The 17,928-nt window shown below is 51.9% G+C and overlaps 4 protein-coding genes across 4 annotated transcripts; 2 read left to right on the top strand and 2 right to left on the bottom strand.

Moving 5' to 3' along the window:
* Positions 1 to 14: 14 nt before the first annotated feature.
* CLUP02_06166 (uncharacterized protein) lies at positions 15 to 5,595 on the bottom strand (the record flags this gene model as incomplete). The annotated part of the gene is made up of 11 exons (XM_049285169.1): positions 15 to 107; positions 180 to 707; positions 776 to 1,249; positions 1,314 to 3,515; positions 3,572 to 4,237; positions 4,327 to 4,428; positions 4,514 to 4,611; positions 4,727 to 4,936; positions 5,020 to 5,124; positions 5,187 to 5,263; positions 5,519 to 5,595. 11 exons carry the CDS (start codon positions 5,593 to 5,595, stop codon positions 15 to 17), a joined length of 4,632 nt encoding a protein of 1,543 aa, XP_049142312.1.
* A 357-nt stretch (positions 5,596 to 5,952) lies between these two features.
* CLUP02_06165 (PWI domain-containing protein) lies at positions 5,953 to 7,478 on the bottom strand (the record flags this gene model as incomplete). Its single annotated transcript, XM_049285168.1, has 4 exons — positions 5,953 to 6,954; positions 7,013 to 7,177; positions 7,233 to 7,323; positions 7,354 to 7,478. 4 exons carry the CDS (start codon positions 7,476 to 7,478, stop codon positions 5,953 to 5,955), a joined length of 1,383 nt encoding a protein of 460 aa, XP_049142311.1.
* Positions 7,479 to 7,864: 386 nt separating this feature from the next.
* CLUP02_06164 (GTP-binding nuclear protein GSP1/Ran) lies at positions 7,865 to 12,838 on the top strand (the record flags this gene model as incomplete). Its single annotated transcript, XM_049285167.1, has 25 exons — positions 7,865 to 7,917; positions 7,977 to 8,168; positions 8,276 to 8,331; positions 8,378 to 8,413; positions 8,463 to 8,770; positions 8,848 to 8,975; positions 9,089 to 9,133; positions 9,188 to 9,250; positions 9,313 to 9,406; positions 9,477 to 9,553; positions 9,619 to 9,657; positions 9,761 to 9,881; positions 10,047 to 10,313; positions 10,478 to 10,570; positions 10,639 to 10,792; positions 10,877 to 11,082; positions 11,150 to 11,280; positions 11,366 to 11,417; positions 11,473 to 11,569; positions 11,683 to 11,785; positions 11,879 to 11,964; positions 12,161 to 12,312; positions 12,370 to 12,432; positions 12,510 to 12,645; positions 12,717 to 12,838. The coding sequence occupies 25 exons, from the start codon at positions 7,865 to 7,867 to the stop codon at positions 12,836 to 12,838; spliced, it is 2,874 nt and encodes a 957-aa protein (XP_049142310.1).
* Positions 12,839 to 14,459: 1,621 nt separating this feature from the next.
* CLUP02_06163 (homeobox domain-containing protein) lies at positions 14,460 to 16,832 on the top strand (the record flags this gene model as incomplete). The annotated part of the gene is made up of 6 exons (XM_049285166.1): positions 14,460 to 14,692; positions 14,768 to 14,879; positions 14,965 to 15,401; positions 15,455 to 16,452; positions 16,583 to 16,671; positions 16,797 to 16,832. 6 exons carry the CDS (start codon positions 14,460 to 14,462, stop codon positions 16,830 to 16,832), a joined length of 1,905 nt encoding a protein of 634 aa, XP_049142309.1.
* Positions 16,833 to 17,928: the final 1,096 nt, after the last annotated feature.

Genomic DNA, 17,928 nt, shown 5'->3' with positions numbered 1-17,928 from the left:
CAAGCTTCGTGCATTTAGAAAGCATCTCGCCGCTCGCCAGGAATAGGAGTCTGGTCCATCGAGCCGTACAGAGCATCGTGACTACGGTGTGAGTATGAGCCTCTGTTCTGATGGTGATGAGTGTCACCCTCGTACAAAACCCGATGCGTTTCTCGCTCTCGTAGAATCGGCCGACGAACGATGTACTCTCCCTCTGCATCTCGTACGTGCACAATCTCATAAGTCTCCTCGTAACCTGCAGACTGAGGGCGAGTCGCGCTCGCGTAGCGCGTTGTGCTGCGATTGTCGCTGCTCCGACCTGAATTTTGAGGGACCGCTGGGCTGTGGTAGTACGTCGACACCTCAGAAGCATGTCCGGTGTGACGGGATCCATGCGATTCTGCCATGTATTGCGTGGAGTGTCCATGGCGAGCGTCATCGAAAACTTCTACTTCCATGTGTCCTTGTTCAGCGTAATTGGGAAAGTCCGATGGGAGGCCGTCGCGCGCTGTGGATCGGCGCTCTTGACGAACTACCTCGCGCTCCAGCAGCCCAGCCTTGGGTACCCGAGCCAGCGCGTCGCGATCTTGAGCAAGATGCGACTCGAGAGCAGCAGTCAAGCTAAAGTCATCGGGATCCCCCGCTGATGAACGTGTAGAATCCAGCTCAGCAGCCCTTGAAGAATGAGGAATTACCGGGGCATATCTTGCTGGGCCAGGCCTTGTGTCCTGCGGTAACAGTTGCTCTCGGTCGAGTAATTGGCGTGACCGAACCAACCTCGACTGATCCAACGTACGATTGACTCTCTCTTCCTCCCCTTCGGGGTATCTACTACCATGCCCATACCGAGGTTCGACCAGGACTCGATCAGGGGCTCGACTTTGCTCACGGTACCCATGGCGATTTTCGTCGGGCAATGCTGAAGTACGGTTTGGGAAGTAGCCTGACGGCATGTAATGATCCGTTTTGTAGCCACCTGCAGAATGCCCACTGTCAAAGTAAATGGTGCGGCCCTCTCGATCAAATTCTGTCGGAGAAGCGCCCCAAGAGCTTTGTCGGCAAGAGTCAATGTTTGAGACCCGAAGGATGCGTCCTGGTTCGTGTGCTTCATGAGGAGTGACCAGTGGCTTATACGGGGGCGCTGCGGATCTTCGATTATAATCTTCCGTTGACGGCTGCGTGTCTCGGCGTTGTTGCGCTTGACCCACGATCGCTGATTCTCGAATGGCTTCAGGACCATGCCAGGGGTTGCGTTCATGACTGGAAGCATCTGCATGCGTGGCATAGGTGTGCCAAGTATCATCCGTGGTTCGATCTGAATCGCTGGGCCGTACCATCCCACCTAAAGGCCATGCGGCCCCAGATTGTTGTGTGGGTCCGTTGGGCTTATTGAAGACCCAGGGGACTGCTTCATTGACTATGTTGAACTTGTGTCCCTTGCCGCCAATAATGGCTTTCAAGTCAGGAATTTCTGATACATCCGGCATAAGGATCATATCTTGTGTCCAATCGAGGCCTGGCCCACTCCTGTGCCCGACCTGCTGCAATCCGATATGCTGGTTTTCGAAGTGATTGACGAGCTGCGGGAGCGAGAACATGGTGCGTTCTGGATTGACTGGTGGCCCTAGACCCAATGTACAGGATCTGCACCTCAGTCCGTTGATATTGCGAACTGGACGCATAGCCTTGTTGTTTGATAAGCCATCGTTAAACATCCGCAACAAGGGAGGCTCGCCAAATTTGTGCCAGAAACGTTTGACCACATGGTGTATAGTGATGTATACTCTCAAAGGCCCAGGTAAGTCCCTGGTTGTGCTAAGCGAGTTCCAAATGTCTCTCGCTATCCGAGCCAAGTTTTCCAACTGAGTGGTGTACGATGACGCAAAGGGCATTCCTTGAGGTGTAGCAGACGGTGGCTGAGGATTGCCTTGATGTGGAAGAGTGCTATGCGGTTGGCCAGTATATGGTGCTCCTAGCATGTTCGGAGGTTGCTCTTGTGGGCCAGAGAGTATGGGTCCAAAGCTAGGAGATGCCACAGGATAAAATTGGGGGGCTCCAGACGGCCCAAAGTTCGGCGGTAGGTAGGGCGCACGCGGTATGCTGGTATCCGTACTGTATGTTGGTAACGGATTGTACGGGGCAGCTTGTGGTGCGTGATAGGAAAGGGGCGGAACTTGGTCAGAAGGAAAACGGTGCACAGGGCTAGGTAGGAGACTGCCACTCCGACTAAGAGTATCATGACCTTGAGGTGGCCGGGGTCCTGTTGCCGCATGACCTTGGGCGGTTCCCTTTCCTGCGGCTTGCTGAGAACCTTTGGTCGATCGGCCGTTGGGTTTGAAGATGGGCTGCTCTGGCCATTCGGCTCTCCAGTGAACAACAATGTTGCCGAGACTGAGGGCCTTGGTATGCTTTGCGGCATAGTGTTGTATGACCCCCTCAAATCCGTAGAGCCTATGACTTTCGCAACCATTGCAAAGAAACAACTCTTTCCTATACGACTCGGTATGCTGTTTGATCTTCATATCAAACACCCACTTCATGTTCTCCAGAGTGAGCTTCTGTGTAAAGGGGCCACCTTGGGGATCAACAACAGGCTGCCGCCCTGCTGCGATAGCATCCGCAGCGTCTTTCGCAACATCGGCGTAGAATCTTGACCGCACGGATAGGAGGACCCCCGCTGCAAAACGTGGGCTATTCTCCTTGTTGACTTTGCGACCCTTATTCCAGCTACCGCGGATGATCTCGTCGGCATATTTTGACATTCGCGCTCGTACCGGACCTTGGATATCGTCCCAGTCTTGATCTGTCACTTCTCTTGTTGTCTCGACCTTCGTTTCAATGCTGGAGCTCCGAGATTCAGTAAGACCCCTGTTGATATTCCTCTCGGCATCGGCTCGTTGAGACAGCAATTTGGGCTTCAGCGTATTCCACGCATTCTCGTCCAAGGCGGCCGTGATTTGTATGGCTGCTTGAAAAGAAGGCATGTGGACAACAACGTTGGGTGGCAGAGGAGGGTCGAGTAACATTGCGCGCCGCTCGATTTCAGCACGCCGTAATGCCTTCCGCGCGGCAGCCTCTTCGTGGGTCTTATCTGACCTACTGCGGCCTTCGGAATCTCGGTCCTCTAAAGAAGTTTGAGGGGACTTTCGTGGTTTGTGATCTTGGTCTTGCGCCAGTTCATCAATACTCCCGTTTCCCATAGTTTGCACGCTCCGGCACATTTGCGCCAGACCGCCAGCCGCTGCCCACTTCTCCCATCGTGATGCATCAATTCTGTGTTCTTTACCCTGGGCGCCTAGTCCCTTGAGCCACTCTTCGACAGCTGCTGTCCCAAGGCTCTGAACCACGTTTAGCTGTTCCTTGGCGGCAGTGATGCTGGAGGTTGAGTATAATTTTGTAGTCTCCAGCTTGTTATCGCCCACGTTGGTTTCCAAGGTGCTCGATGGAATGGCCTGCAGTTCGGGTGTGACGAAGACAGAGGCGAGTGCTGGGATGAGGGATGATGGGGTTGTGGAAGAAAGTAACAGGTCGATCTCCTATGGAACGTTTAGTTTGTAGACGAAAGATGACGAGATTCAAGCAGCAAACAGACCTTCACAGAATGTTTCAAAAGACAGGGACCGCAACAGGTGACGCCAAATGCAAATACAGTTGCCAGACCATACACTCCAAGCCCTGGACGCCAGGGATCAGCATTCTCTTGTTGTTGATCAATCGAATTTGTAACACCGCAATATTGACAGATTTTGGTGCAGCATAGCCGCCACATATCGAGTTCAGTACGATTCCCCAGCGGAGAGGGCATTCTGGGATGGTGCAATCTCCTTGACTGCTGCCAGACTGTATCTGGTTTCATTGGCTTGAAGAGACTCGCATTTTCCGGGTAAAGAGCAGTGTTGTCGAAAGCGGAGTGAGAATCAAGATACCCGTTGAAAAGCTTGTTAACTCGTAGCAAGGTACCCAAGCTCCTAGGGGGGAGAAATGCGAAAACTCGATGCCATATTCCAGAGGGAAGAAGTGATCTATCCCCAGGCAACTGAGGCGACTTGGTCCTCATAGCCTCAAGCTTCAGCCTCTTGGATGTGCCTAGGTCTTGACTAGTATCACTGACTTCCACAATGCTCTGAGCAGCCTTTCGTTTGTTGTCCCTGCTCGACTGACCCTGCAAGCTCATGGCGGCTGGGCCGAACGTATTGACATTAGAGAGACAATCGTTCCTTGGTGTGAAGAACTTCACATCGTCTGAAGGTGCACCAGCCTGAGATGAAGCAGTTTTGCCATCGTCTTCAGTTGGACTGTGAGGCAACGAGGAAAGCTCCATTGCAGCCTCTCTTAGGGATGAGATACCTCGGCCAGAACGCAAGATAGAACAGGAAAGGTGTGATGGGTTAGATTGCCAATAGCAACTGTGAAAGGTAGAGTAGAAAGAGCTTGGGAGAGATTGGAGAGCTTGTACACTTGTCAGATCTGAAAATCGTGATAGCTTGAAGGTCACACAACGAATGATCTACTGTCAATTCGTTGCGTCTCGGACCCGACTCAAAAGCCGCCTGCCGGATGGAAATATGGCCCTCACACCTATGAGAACCCAAGGTTTCGTGGGATTAAGAGAAATATGATACTGAGATGGCCCTCATACAGTCTGAGAGTAGTAATGAACGTCGGGAACACAGGAGCCTCCAGACCCACAGTTCTTTCCCTGGAGATCACTCCAAACGAGGAACGTTAGGCGTGAGCGGACACATACGCTTGGGGGTAAGAAGAAACAATGCCACCGCTACTCGTTCAGTTCCCGTAACATGATTTTGGGAAAGAGCGATGGGCGGCTGACCGACGTGACGGGACGCAGAGGAAGGAAGTTGGAATGGCCGATGAAATGGATTGAAGTGGTGGTTAAATGTTGAGTTGTACCTCCATGCATTAAGGTAGTTTCCAATGCTAGCTCGGAGCCACGGAGCTACAGGGCGCCGTTCATGGACGAGTGGAGACCTACCTACCTAGGTAGGTACCCAGTCGGATCGTGCTCAAGCCTCAAGGTACCTTGGCTCTCCCACCGTATTTTGACGTGAGTAGGTACCTCCGCGAAGGTAGTTATATGAGTTTGCCAAGATGCGGAATTCCAGTTTTTCCATAAGATTTCACCTTCTAATGTAGATGATGTTCGTGACGGCTGTATTCGCTCTTGCGCATCGGGAAACGGTGCATACGGTCAACGACTGAGTATCGGAAGTGAACCTGGCGTTTAGCTTGGCTACAGATCAACGTCCTCACCACGAACGAAAGGCTGATGTCACAGGCACTTAGTACCTAGTGTTGCCAATGCATCGTATCCAATTCCTACGTCTGGAATGTAGGAGGGAAATCTGTTTTAAGATTGGGGACTAGTTTAATTGGGAAGATCATGGCTATCTAGCTTACGAATGTGTGGTCATCGCCGACTTAAGTCTGGTAATTTTCCCCCTCTTCAAGGCCGTACTTGACTTTGGATCAAACAGCAACGGTGATGGTAAAAAACGGGATAGCGAATTATAACCATGACTGTATCGTGCCATTCTTGGTACTTTGTAGGACAAAAGAAATGCAAGGTGGTAGAGACCGAGCTGTGTAAACAGCCATCACGGAAGAGGTAGGCAGAATCCCTTAGGTGCCTTATGTCTATGGGACTCGAGAAGATACAGTCAACGTACCAAATTGAGCGAATGGCTTCGCCTTGGGCCCTCAACCCCCTTGACCAGCGAGCTCGTATGTTTGTGTAAGGTATGCAGCAAAACTTCTTAGACGATTAGCCTTAGCCGTTTGTAAATGAGGCGAAATGCGAGCTTAGCGTCTCTTGTTTTTTATCATTCTCCCGTGATCTTCTGCCTTCGCCAACGCTGCTGGAAGACCTGGCAACGTTGTGTCTGCATAGTGCCAGTATCAGATTAGCCAGACCTGTTTGAGTTGTCGGATCTCGTTCCAAGAATCGCCACCCACCTATCGTCTTGTGACGCAGGAATCGGCCTGTTTAAAGTTGTGCAAAGTTTGGAAGTCACCTCTTAGAGTCATCAGCCGATCTCCATGAGCGAGGCTATGAGTTGCGTCTCCGGCTTCCTTTTGCCTCACCCTCTCCCTCTCCTTGGCCTCTCCTGCTCTCGCGATCAGTCTCGTTAATATCATCGGCTGTTGCTCTGCGAGCGCTGGGATCCGGAGAGCGAGAGACGCTACTATCGTGGCGATGTCGGGGACTGCTTCGAGATCTCGGACTTGCACGTCCCCGAGAGGTTCGACGCGTAGAGCTACGGCTGCGTGATCTAGAACTTCGAGACGATGCTGAGTTCGAGCTTCTACTGCGGGATCGTCTCTCACGACCTGGCGAACGACTCCGTGAAGAGGAGTATCTACGGCGCTTTGCAGCCGCCCGTTTATCAGGCGATGTTGAGGGCGTCGAAGGGCTTCGTGAAGATCTCCTTTTCCTTCGTGATTCGCGATACTTCCCCTGGCTTCTTCTCGGCGACGCCGATCGATTTCTCGTAGCCCTGGGGCTGGATACGCTGCGTTCTCGACGAGTTCGTCGGGCGGGGGCCGGGGGCGAGCCACGACTAAAATCCCGCTTGCGATCGGGGCTGCGCGACCGTGAGGTGGCGGATGCCGGAGACGGAGAGCGCGTGTCGTTGCGACGACGGCCAGATACTCGGCTATCGAGACCGCGATTCCTTGGGACATAGCTGTCTCTAGTGGACCCACGGAACGAGCCTCTGTCCCTCTGATCACGGTTCCTCGCAGCCGGTGAGCGCGACCTGTTGCTACCAAACCGTCCTCCGTGTCTACCTCTTTGGTCGTAGTCCCTGTCACTGTTGCGACCACGCCGCATGTCTCCACCGCCGCCGCGGCCGCGTCCGCGTTCACTGCGATCCCTATCTCTCGGTGCCGGGCCATCTTGTTGACGCCTGTCGATATCGCCTCGGCGGCGTCGTGCCTCGTCTGCAGCGCGATCGGCTTCCATCTGGTCTATGTCAGTGACTGTCCTTGGCTGTGGATGAAGATTGATACGTACCTTTTCTTGTATCAACTCTAGCTTCTTGGCCTCTAGAAGTTCTTTGGGCACACCCTGAGGGCTTGTTTGGGCACTCAAGAACAATTTCCATAGTTCCCTGCAGAATGGCGCCGTGTCCTTGTCCAAGAAGCCCGTAAGTTGTATTTGTAAAGCTTTAATGTCTGGCTGGAGGAAAGTCAGAAGATAATCGCGAGAATCGGCCGAGGCAGACAATACTGACAAATCGGGGCCCTTCGATCAGATTGAAACAAAGCTCGATAACAACGTCATCTTCGCTTCCCAGGATGTCGGAAATTTTGCTGGCTATCCACCTGAAAGAGATCAGTTAGCAATTGAATGACAATGGAAGGCGAGGCTCATGCTTTTTCATCACCTGAAGGTTGACCTTTTGCATGTCAACCTTTTGATTGAATTCCGCAGGGAATTTGGTGGACTTTAGGAGCTTTGCGTCGACGCCGGTCGCCATGATGATCGGAGAGGCAGAGAGCGGACGGGGTAAGAGGATGGAGGAAGAAGAAATGGAACTGTGACGTCGATACAAGGACAGTCTAGCAGGAGATCGGGAGCTGGCTGGGGTTGAACTAAGAGCTCTGTATCGGGTCGCTGAATGGACGCGTCGGGGTTCCAGTTAGACCGCTTCTTGTGCCTCAGGTACCAGCAGTGATTCTAGGCTCCATCAGGTCTTGTGAGTTAGTCAGCGCATGGAGTCACAATGCTGGGTACCTACCCTAGCACTCAAGATACCTAAGGCAGGCACGGCCCAATGAATCTAAGGCTGGACAGGCACCTTCTTCAGGTACCTAAGCACCTGCGATACCCGGCTAAGGTAGGTAGCTACGTAGGCAGGTCCCCATGACGCTGCCCAAGGATTTGGGGCGCGGGGCTCACAATTGGATGTCTTCTATGTCGATGCAATACCCCAACATAGAGGGGTGAAGTTGAGGTCCACCAACATCAATTCCAGCTCAAATACTGGGCACATGAACGAAGTCGTCTGCCATCGCTGCAAGAAGTCAGAAACCGACTCTTCATCGCACTTAAGCCCCCTCGCATTTCTATCGGTCCGTCCGGTCAGCTATGGGATTGCCCCTCAGGATGGACAACATACACGCTCCAACCGTGCCCTCGGGCCCAGCCAGCAATACGTCGAGGAACGGTGACCTTGGTCGCCTCTCTTTTGCCGAGCTACAGAACAAGAAAGAAAACATGGAGGCTGAATTGAAAGCTTTGGGTGCAGTCCTCGACTCTGTTTGTGATTTCAAGACCCCCCGCTCCAGTGTTCGGAGACGAACATGGAGAAGCGAGTATTCAGCTGATTGGTGAGCCAGCACGGGGTTGACATGAACACACCTCTCACAACTCAAGACGGCTTTCCAAGAGCCGATCTCGATATTGCTCAAGGTGTTTCTCCTCTGGTGGCAGAGATCTAGTACCCTGCTGATTGTAATAGTGCGTACTACCAGAGCCCGCATCATCCACCTCCGCAATGACTACAAGGAGCTCATGGCCATGGTTGAGAAACAACTCCATGAGCACTTTGCCAGCTTGCAAGAAGAGGAGAAACCCGAAGTTCCGCTCTCCGGGGGTGCCAACAACACCCTGGCAGATCATTCAGCATCTCAGCCGCTGGAGGAGCCATTCGCAAAGGTCAACGCTGTGGTTCCGGGAAGCCCAGCTGAGTTAGCTGGCCTAAAGCCGAATGACCAAATTCGCATATTTGGCTACGTCAACAGCTCAAACCACGACAATCTCAAGAAGGTGGCCGAATGCGTGCAAGGGAATGAAGGTGTAAGTTGACTATTGCCCGACGCTCGTGTGGATATGACATTAACCAGACAAAGCGACCTGTTCTAGTCAGGATATCTCGACCCAGCCAAGGGGCGCGGGAGGAGCTGCACGTAACACTCACTCCGAGACGTAACTGGGGTGGCAGAGGTTTGCTGGGCTGTCACATCCTACCTTTGTGAGAGAGGAATATACTGCTTCAGCTGCAGCGACCAAACAAGGATCTGATATCGCCGTATGTACAGTAGGCCGACATGTTTCGCGACAACTTCACTGACATAAGACACGAAGATTCATTCCGAAAAGTACACGGCTGCGCGCTGTTGAGAACGATCAGTGAGAGTCACTAATGCCTTGGGTGCCCGAAAGATAGAATTAACTGGCCGGAAGGCCGCTTCGACTCCACGTGGCTCGGCATACTTCTGGATTCACTAGCATGACTAGGTACCTGGTGTAAGCCATCGGCTGCGGTCATTAGATGAACCATTAGGCAGATAATTGCCATGGCTGGACAGGCAGCGATTAGGAACAGGCAAAGTGGTAGTTGGATTACAAAGCAAGTCGCGGCCTGATGGGACAGCTGCCTGTGTCGAATGTTTAAGGGGTTTTGTGAGATGTGTGGCGGAGGATGATGTTGGCACTACTTACTTTTGAGATAATGATTGCATGTTCTGGTGAGAAAGAAGAATGTCAATGGATGGCTAACAAAGGTGCCGTACCTAGGTACTATGTCTGGATTGACCGCCCACGCCTAAGGTAAGCAGTGACGGAAAAGCGGACCTCGAAAATTATTTTGGTAGTTTCCATGATACGAGCATGAGAGTTGTCGAGCGCGTCAAGTATGCATTCGCCGCCAAACTGTGTGAAATTTCTTACCTTGGGGTTCTTGATGAGAGCGATCTGCCGGCGAAGGTTTTTAATCTTCAAGTGCCCGAAGCAATGGAACCCAACTTGTTGCTGAAGGAGGCAAGGAAATATCCAGTCACCCAAATGGAAGCGGCCCGGAGGAAAGAACGAATGGAAAGAGACGTACTTGCCGTCGCCCATTGAAAGGGAACCCCACTATGACGAGACAGCGACGCACGTGACCCTTGCCTAGCCCAATCGTGCCTACCCGACTTCGTTGGCCTGCCTGACTGAATTTTTCGCTTAAGAAGTACGGCTTCCTTGCAAGCTCCCCCGCCATCCTCAAAAACATAACCCCCCCCTAAAGTCGATCAGTCGGTGACGATTTCCGCTCGTCGAAAAGTTTACAGCCCACTACCCATCCCTCTCTCCGGTACGAATTCATCTACTCCGCGCCCTTGCCGACGCTGGTTTGCGCCTTCACGTCGACGAATCTCTCCATTTGTTTGCCTTCTTTCGCTTTGCGCCAGCTGCTAACCTCGCGATCAGCCCCGCTTGTTTACAATTAACTCGCACCGATCCGATTCCTTCACCGATAGCAAACATGGCCGAAACTCAGCAGACTCCTACCTTCAAGCTCGTTCTTGTCGGTGATGGCGGTACCGGAAAGGTGATTCTAATACTCCCTCGTCCCCCATGGCCCTTATCGAGGTTGCGCCCGACAGCATCGTTTGCCCTCTTCGTCAACATCGACCCCTCGACTTCAGCCGATAGCATTCCCTTCCACTTCCCCCCTCCATTTTATCGCGTTGCTAACAGTGTGTAACGTTGTAGACCACTTTCGTCAAGCGTCACTTGACTGGTGAGTTCGAGAAGAAGTACATGGCCACTCTTGGTGTCGAAGTCCACCCTCTGGGTTTCAGCACGGTAAGTACCTCCCATCGGCTTGGTTCCCCTATAGCATCGGTCGCCGGTCTCTAACTCAGCGCGCGCAGAACTTTGGTCAGATTCAGTTCGATGTTTGGGATACCGCCGGCCAGGAGAAGTTCGGTGGTCTCCGTGATGGTTACTACATCAACGGCCAGTGCGGTATCATCATGTTCGATGTCACTTCCCGTATCACATACAAGAACGTCCCCAACTGGCACCGTACGTGGCACCCATTGGATCGGCATGACTCGAATCTATGTCTTTGACCCTAAACGACTAGCCCAACTAACAAGGATCATCTAGGCGATCTCGTTCGTGTTTGCGAGAACATCCCCATCGTTCTCTGCGGTAACAAGGTCGACGTGAAGGAGCGCAAGGTCAAGGCCAAGACCATTACCTTCCACCGCAAGAAGAACCTTCAGTACTACGATATCTCTGCCAAGTCCAACTACAACTTCGAGAAGCCTTTCCTCTGGCTTGCACGTAAGCTTGTCGGCAACCCCGCTTTGGTATGCTCCCGAACGATCTTCTGCACCGGTCTCTGCCTCCAAAATTTTCATGCTAATTGCTCCACAGGAATTCGTTGCTGCACCGGCTCTCGCCCCCCCCACCGCTCAGGTCGACGCCCAGCTCCTCGAGCAGTACCGCAAGGAGATGGACGAGGCCGCCAACATGCCTCTGCCCGGTGAGCTTTCGGACGAAGACTTGTAAAGATAGAGACGCGGCATGGACATGATCCCAACGCGGTGGAACGGTTGAAAGGACGTCGTGAACCGAAATTCTCTGGCGCAGACCGGCAATAGCTGGTCACGGTCATTATGGTAGAAGACGGCACGGCCGGTTCGTATGGTAGACTCGGAGCTGGATGGAGGGTTTTACACTTGCTGCGAGACGACCAGCATACTTTGAGTAGTTTGACGCCTTACAAGATGAACACTGAGTCCTTACATTTCCACCAAGGTGTCTCGGGTTCGCTCGTCCTCTTCTCTACTATGCGTATCCGTACCTCGACAGACAGCGCAATGCACTTAATTAGATAGCAATTCAATGGTTAGCTAGGCATGATTGGGGAGACAGACAGACAGACAGACACGCAGACAGACAATGAGAGAGAAGAAGGACCGCAAAGGCAGGTAGAGAAACGGTCAACAACATAGTCTCGTCAGGACCACATCATGCAACTCAACCACGCTACGTCACATCATGTTCTGAGTGAGAGATAATAAGTGGGTTCCAGATATCTCGAAAGGTGCATAAGTAGCACAAAAGTAAGTAGTACCTTTGACGATAATGTGACGGACCCAGGTTGCGAGTGAGACCGAATGAAGTACCTAAATGGAAAGTCCAGGGCCCAGACCCCAGAATATTGCTTTGCCTTTCGATGAGTGTCGGTGAGAGGTGGGAACGGTTACTCATCCTGTGTAATATATTCCAAAGTTGGTATTCTTGAATGCAGTATAGAAACAAAGAACTTCTATGGAAGCCCTTGTAGGTTGAGCTTTCGGCAAACACAATTCAGTTGTTGGAGACATAATCGCAAGGCAGGTAGCTGTACCGAATAACTTAGCAGCTGAAATTCGAATTGAGAGGAGCCTGAGCATTTGCACAAATGGGTCTGTATTGTGGCCGCAAGCACTATTTTTGTACCAGATTCCGGTATGTGTTTTCAAGGGTCCGGGGCCGTCTCTGATGGTCACCAACCACCTCTGGATGTACACGATACCGTGTACTCTGTCAAAGTCAGTGCATACCCACTGTTCGCTTCTTTGAACGCGATTTTGGTTGACCAGTGACAGAAGTGCTGGTGTGTTAAATACTCGGGATCCAGCGACGCGTCTGGTTGTCTGTTTGTCGGGGAGGTGGCTGGGTGTTAATCTATGATAGTACGGAACTTTGGTGTCTGACGGAAGAACCGAGAGTTGCTAGCGGGACTTAGGAGGACATGGATTCTAATGGAGATTCTTTTGCTGAGTGCGGCTTACGTGCCAACTGCCACGCGCGTCACTGGGTCTGCTGTATTTCGAGGTGGGAGGGCAAGGTGGGCGTTAATTGGTATATGACGGAGAACAAAGGTTTTCCGTACTCAATCAAGTGTGTACGTATATTGTTCCAGCCTTCATGCCTCAATTCGCATTCGCGCCAGGCTCCATGGTCCCCGAGCAGACTCGGTCAGATGCGGCAGGGTGGGTACACGGAGGAGGGATGGTCTGGGGTCAAATACCACGCACAAGCGACGACCAGTTGCCCTTCGCGTTCTACCGCTAACGGAAGCATAGTATCGAATTCAGGTCGAACCGGGGTGTTTTGCACGCGCGTGGTGGCATGTAAAAATGACGAAGAGTGGTATCTCAGAATGCAGCACATGACCAATCTCGACTTCGCTTTTTGGATACGATTCACACATTCGGCCTTATGGGCTTCTTATCCAGTATGTCACGAACAGCTTATACGGCGCGAGAGGCAGACTTGTATGCATACGCGCGTTGTTCATCAGGCGAGGCGCCAGACCAAAAGCACGCTAAGTCCAGAAAATGAGGAGGAGAGGTGTGGAGGTAAGATGAGAGAGCGAGTGGACTAAGGGATGTCCATCGGTCAGGTCGTCAACGGTAAGACTAGCAGAGTTCGATGCGTGCTTGTAATTTTCATGCGGACCGCAAATGATTAAGGTGTTAGGTATTTTTAGGGTCTGTCTTCAATCTTGTCGGTGTATGTAGCCCCTGGTGATGGAAAGTAGACTGTTTTTGTTTTATTTCCCAATTGAAAACAGACGCGCGACGTGACTGGTCCAAGCCTTTTATGCGTAGGCTATTCGTACCTTACCTTATGACACTAATTTGCAGAAGCTAGGTACCTACATTGAGCGCGTAGACTTGATTTTAAGTAAGCAAGGAACAACGGACCTTTGGGTCAGTGAACATGAAGCCATGTGCTGAAGTACGTGCATGTATTGGCTATGTCTTGCGAACGACATTGCTCAATTCAGATGAATGTGTACTTGGATTGGCTTACAGACTGTCTGCGCCGCATTCGTCCGGCCATGGAATATGAGGCCTATAAAATGTAGATGGAAGTATGCCGCGCCTGATGCTCGAGCGCAAACATTGCTGCGAGCTATTCGTAAGGTGGTAAATCACACAAAAACAGACGTGGAGGTGACTTGGTGGGTCTGCGGATCCGTGCCGCGATCGCGCTGTTGTGCGGTACCTGACCTGGTAGGCTTAGTGATACTGTACTTGGTAGATGATTATCACTTGCTACTCACTCAAATACTTCACATCACACTCACGACCAAATACGATGAGTATTACGCGTCAGTACGAGTTTTCTTGAATCTGCAGCGAAATCTCACCTCTTTTTTATAAATACTTGCTCAACATGAATTTCAGAAAGACTTTTATATCACTGCACTGAGCCGGTATTCTGACCAAGCTCAGTACCTACGGTACCCTGGCCGGGTATCTGCAACTCCACTATCCACGTCTCTAGCGTGTAAGTGCCTTTCCCTAGTTGGGGTTCTCAGACGCGCCGTGTTCAACACCAAAACCCAAGTGGAAGGCACCACAACTCACCTGGACCGTACCTGACCTTAATTGCGACGAATAACCGCGCCTCGTGTGTCTCGACACTCTCGCTTCCCCACCTCGTCCGTTCCTGGAAGCCTCTCTTCGTCATTCTTCCTCTTTACTTTACTCTCCTCCCAACTTTGGTTTGCCTGCAGTCCTACAATTATCTTCAATTCACTTTATTGTCACGCCTGTCCCGTGTCTCGTCCAATCTTCCTTGAGTGCACGCTCTCTATCATCGCCCCCGGCTCGCGACTCCTCGTTCAGTTGTACCGACCCCAGATCATGACTGTCGTTTACTACTCATAGCCTCGACCGCCGCCATGTCTGTCTCCGACATCTCCTCTCAAGCCTTGGTTGGAGCACCGCAGTCCTCTTCTTCCCCCTCTCCACGCGAATCCTCCTTCCGGACAGATCAACCCGCGCAGACTCCTACCAGACAGCCTCTTGCAACTGGGACAGAAACCCCCGACTTCGCGCCTTCTTCGTCTGTCAAGACCGAGGTGTCAAATCCCGACTCTGAGCGTCACCCAAAGGGAAAGAGGAAGAGAACTGCGTATGTCATTGTTCTTGGCCCCAATTGCTACGCGTTCTTGTGCTGCAGCCACTGACTCTTGTTTGATCACTGTAGTGCCAAAGACAAGTCGATACTTGAGGCTGCCTATGTTGCGAACCCGAAACCAGACAAGGCAGCACGCCTAGACATAGTGAAGCGCGTCTCTCTCAACGAAAAGGAGGTCCAGGTATTTGATAACATTGCCGGTACGACAACGGTCGCGCTTGGTGCTGATTGCGAGCGTGTAGATATGGTTCCAAAATCGTCGACAGAATGACAGGCGCAAGTCGCGGCCCCTCTCCGCTCAGGAGATCGCTGCCCTCCGGTACGGTGGTATGCAGATACTCTCTTCGGATCCAGTTGCCTACACCTCTTCCCTGCCGGAAGAACAAGCATCGCCAGTGGCAGAAACAGCTCCCATCAACGCTGTCGTGCCTGCGGAGACTCCGGTCAAGGCTATACAAGTGCGCGGAGACGAGGCGGATGAACAGCCTCAACACGCAACACCGTCCATTTTAAGTGGCGGTCCTGAGACGACGGTTTTGGAGACGCCATTATCCCAAGTCACGGCTTCCTCGTCTCAGCCTCACTCAACAGGGTCATCCTCTTTTTCAAACTCTGTTGGGTTCTTCACATCGTCTCATTGGAACGCAGCAAGTGCCTTTTCAACCCCTTCAACGCTCAACCGCAGCATTGACGAAACCCCCAAGTATGTCTCGTTCAGTTCATCGTGGACCGTCGTTTAGCTAATATATCATGCAGATCCGATCTATATACACCTGCGTCTTGCTCACCGCCTGCACATGGATCACCAACCCTGCCCTCTCCGCAATCGTCGCAACAGTCGCAGGTGCGATTGTCGCTTTCGCTCGAAGGCAAAGCTGAGCTTGTCTCTAATGAGAACTCACCCCCTCGCTTTCAGCCTACGAAGCTATTCTCGGATTTGGCAGCCTTGCCTCAGCCCAGAATAGCTCGACCACTCCAGCGCAGTCACAGTGCCCTCCCTAGCGTGACTCTACCACCCATAACAGCCCTCACTGACTCGCTGCCACCGGCACTAGGACGAGGCAGATCTCGTGACGCCCACGCTTGGGAGCTGTGCTGTGATGCTGATACTCGTGACGAGCTCACGACGCAAGCTGAAGATGAGTCCAATGGCTCTGCTGTCGCTGCCATCAGTCTTCTCCGCTCAACCAGCGGCGTTCTTCAGAACAACAGCTCCAAACGGAACTGTCCTGCAAGTAGGCCGGCTTCTCGACCTCAACAGGCTAAGAAGCCTAAGCTCTGTCGCACATCTTCCAGCATGGCTAGAATGCAAACATCATTCACTGATAGCGAGGAGTCCGTATCTCAACCAGGTGAAGAGAAAGGCCTGGGTGACAAGGTCAAGGTGGACATGCTGATATCTCCATCGGGTGATTCTGATAAGGAGAATTGGACACCTGAGAACCAAGGCAACATGCGTCGGTTGCCGCCAGTTAATGACCGAAGACCTTTGCCGGCTACCGTTGACAGCCAGAACAATGCGAGACGAACAGGTCGTACTTTACAGGACCATCCCGGGCCTGCTATATTCAGCAGCAGCCGGGCCAGAACGATGCCCGCTATGGGATGCCGAGGATCCGGAAAATATGTCACCATATTCGAGGATAAGCAGAGCTCAAGCTCGCCTACAACAAAGGGCGCAGACGAGGTGGAGAGTTTCATGCGCGGCGGCGATGTGAGCCCAAGCAAGAAGGGCGACATGGATTGCATCGCAGGTCTGTTATCTCTTAGCCAAGGTGCCTGGCGATAGAAACTTGGCGTGGAGGTTGGCGGCTTCACACTCTCGTCGGGAGTAATCTACACAAAAAGTGAGTGTCTATGTTGTGCCCCCTTGTGGACACTCAGTCGGCTCCGTGGTAGCAACGGACAGATGCAAGTCCAACAACATGGGCAGTGGCCCCATCGTCAAGCGAGTTGCGACACAGGAAGACACAGTAAGCATGGCTGGAAGCCCGGCAAATTCAGAGATGGATGTGCCGGTCATCCTATCTATCGCTTGCGAAGGTTCTATACTTCTGTCGTCTCTTGCAGGAGCCATGACCGACATGATGGAACCCAGCTCTCGCTCTCTAATGTCGCACTGCGTATCAGTTGAAGGAGTACCGTCTTTATCCTCATGTGTTGGTGTTGTGTTGGGGCTTGGAATTATAACAAGCAAATGGCGTCTTGGGATTTGGTTGTAGATGTGGCTCTGCAAAGTCGGTTATACATGTGCAATGTTTATGTTCTGGCCAAGCCTGTAGGGCGCCACGACGAAGCAAGTCATTAAAAGAGCAATGAAACACAAAAAAAAAACTAACAACATAACTGATGTGTCTCTTTGGCTTCGGATCACCGAGTAGTGTTAATTGGTGTCTGTGTGACGCTGTGTGAACAAGGGTGTAAACCAAGGTGCCATCTTATTGTTGTCTCCATAGATAGGTATGGATTCTCAATGCTCTAATACGATAACCCAGATGTTCATGCTCATCCAGAAACAGACCTCATGTTTACTGTTGCAGAATGTCAAGATTACATACGCTCTTTGTTTGGGAGGAATACATGAAAAGAGGTGACTTCGAGTCAGGCACAGGGCTGAAGGGATCTAGGTTCATATTCGTGGCAAAAGCTGTTTGGTACGTGACCACACCTGCGGGTCGGATCTACCACCAACCGCAGATGCTGGTGAGATTTTTATCTCACTCTCTTTGTTTCTATCTCTCTTTCTCTCTCTTGAGACTATGTATTCGCTGGTCGCAAGAGGATCGACATCCTCTTCCCCTCTCTTCCTTCAAGTTGAGAGGAGGGCGGGTGCGTTGGCCTGCGCACACAACAGCTACCTCATGCAAGTATATACCGTGCCAGTGCCAATACCGGTATTATCTCCCTCGTCTTCTGGTGACGTTGGACAACACTGCTCATTCGAGCATGTCAGGTCTCAGTCTTTCCATTCACGCACACACAGCAGTGTGCGTCCCATGCGTTCCTGTCTTTCTTATGCCTTGCGAAATCGCTCAAGTCTATGAAACAAACAAATAAAAGATGCCAAAGCATCTTAGTCTAGCCCACCCTCCTCGCTAGTGGGGAGAAATGCGAAGGTGTAGTGCAGAATAGTCGAACAGAACAGAGCGTGCTGCTTTGCGTAGCCGAGATGCCTGTTTTGTGGTTTTGAAGAAAGTTGGGAATCATGATGCTCTGTCTCTAACGAATAA

Source organism: Colletotrichum lupini, chromosome 3 (genome assembly GCF_023278565.1).
Source record: "Colletotrichum lupini chromosome 3, complete sequence".
Taxonomy (NCBI): Eukaryota; Fungi; Ascomycota; class Sordariomycetes; order Glomerellales; family Glomerellaceae; genus Colletotrichum; species Colletotrichum lupini.
This window is presented reverse-complemented; position numbering and strand designations above follow the sequence as displayed.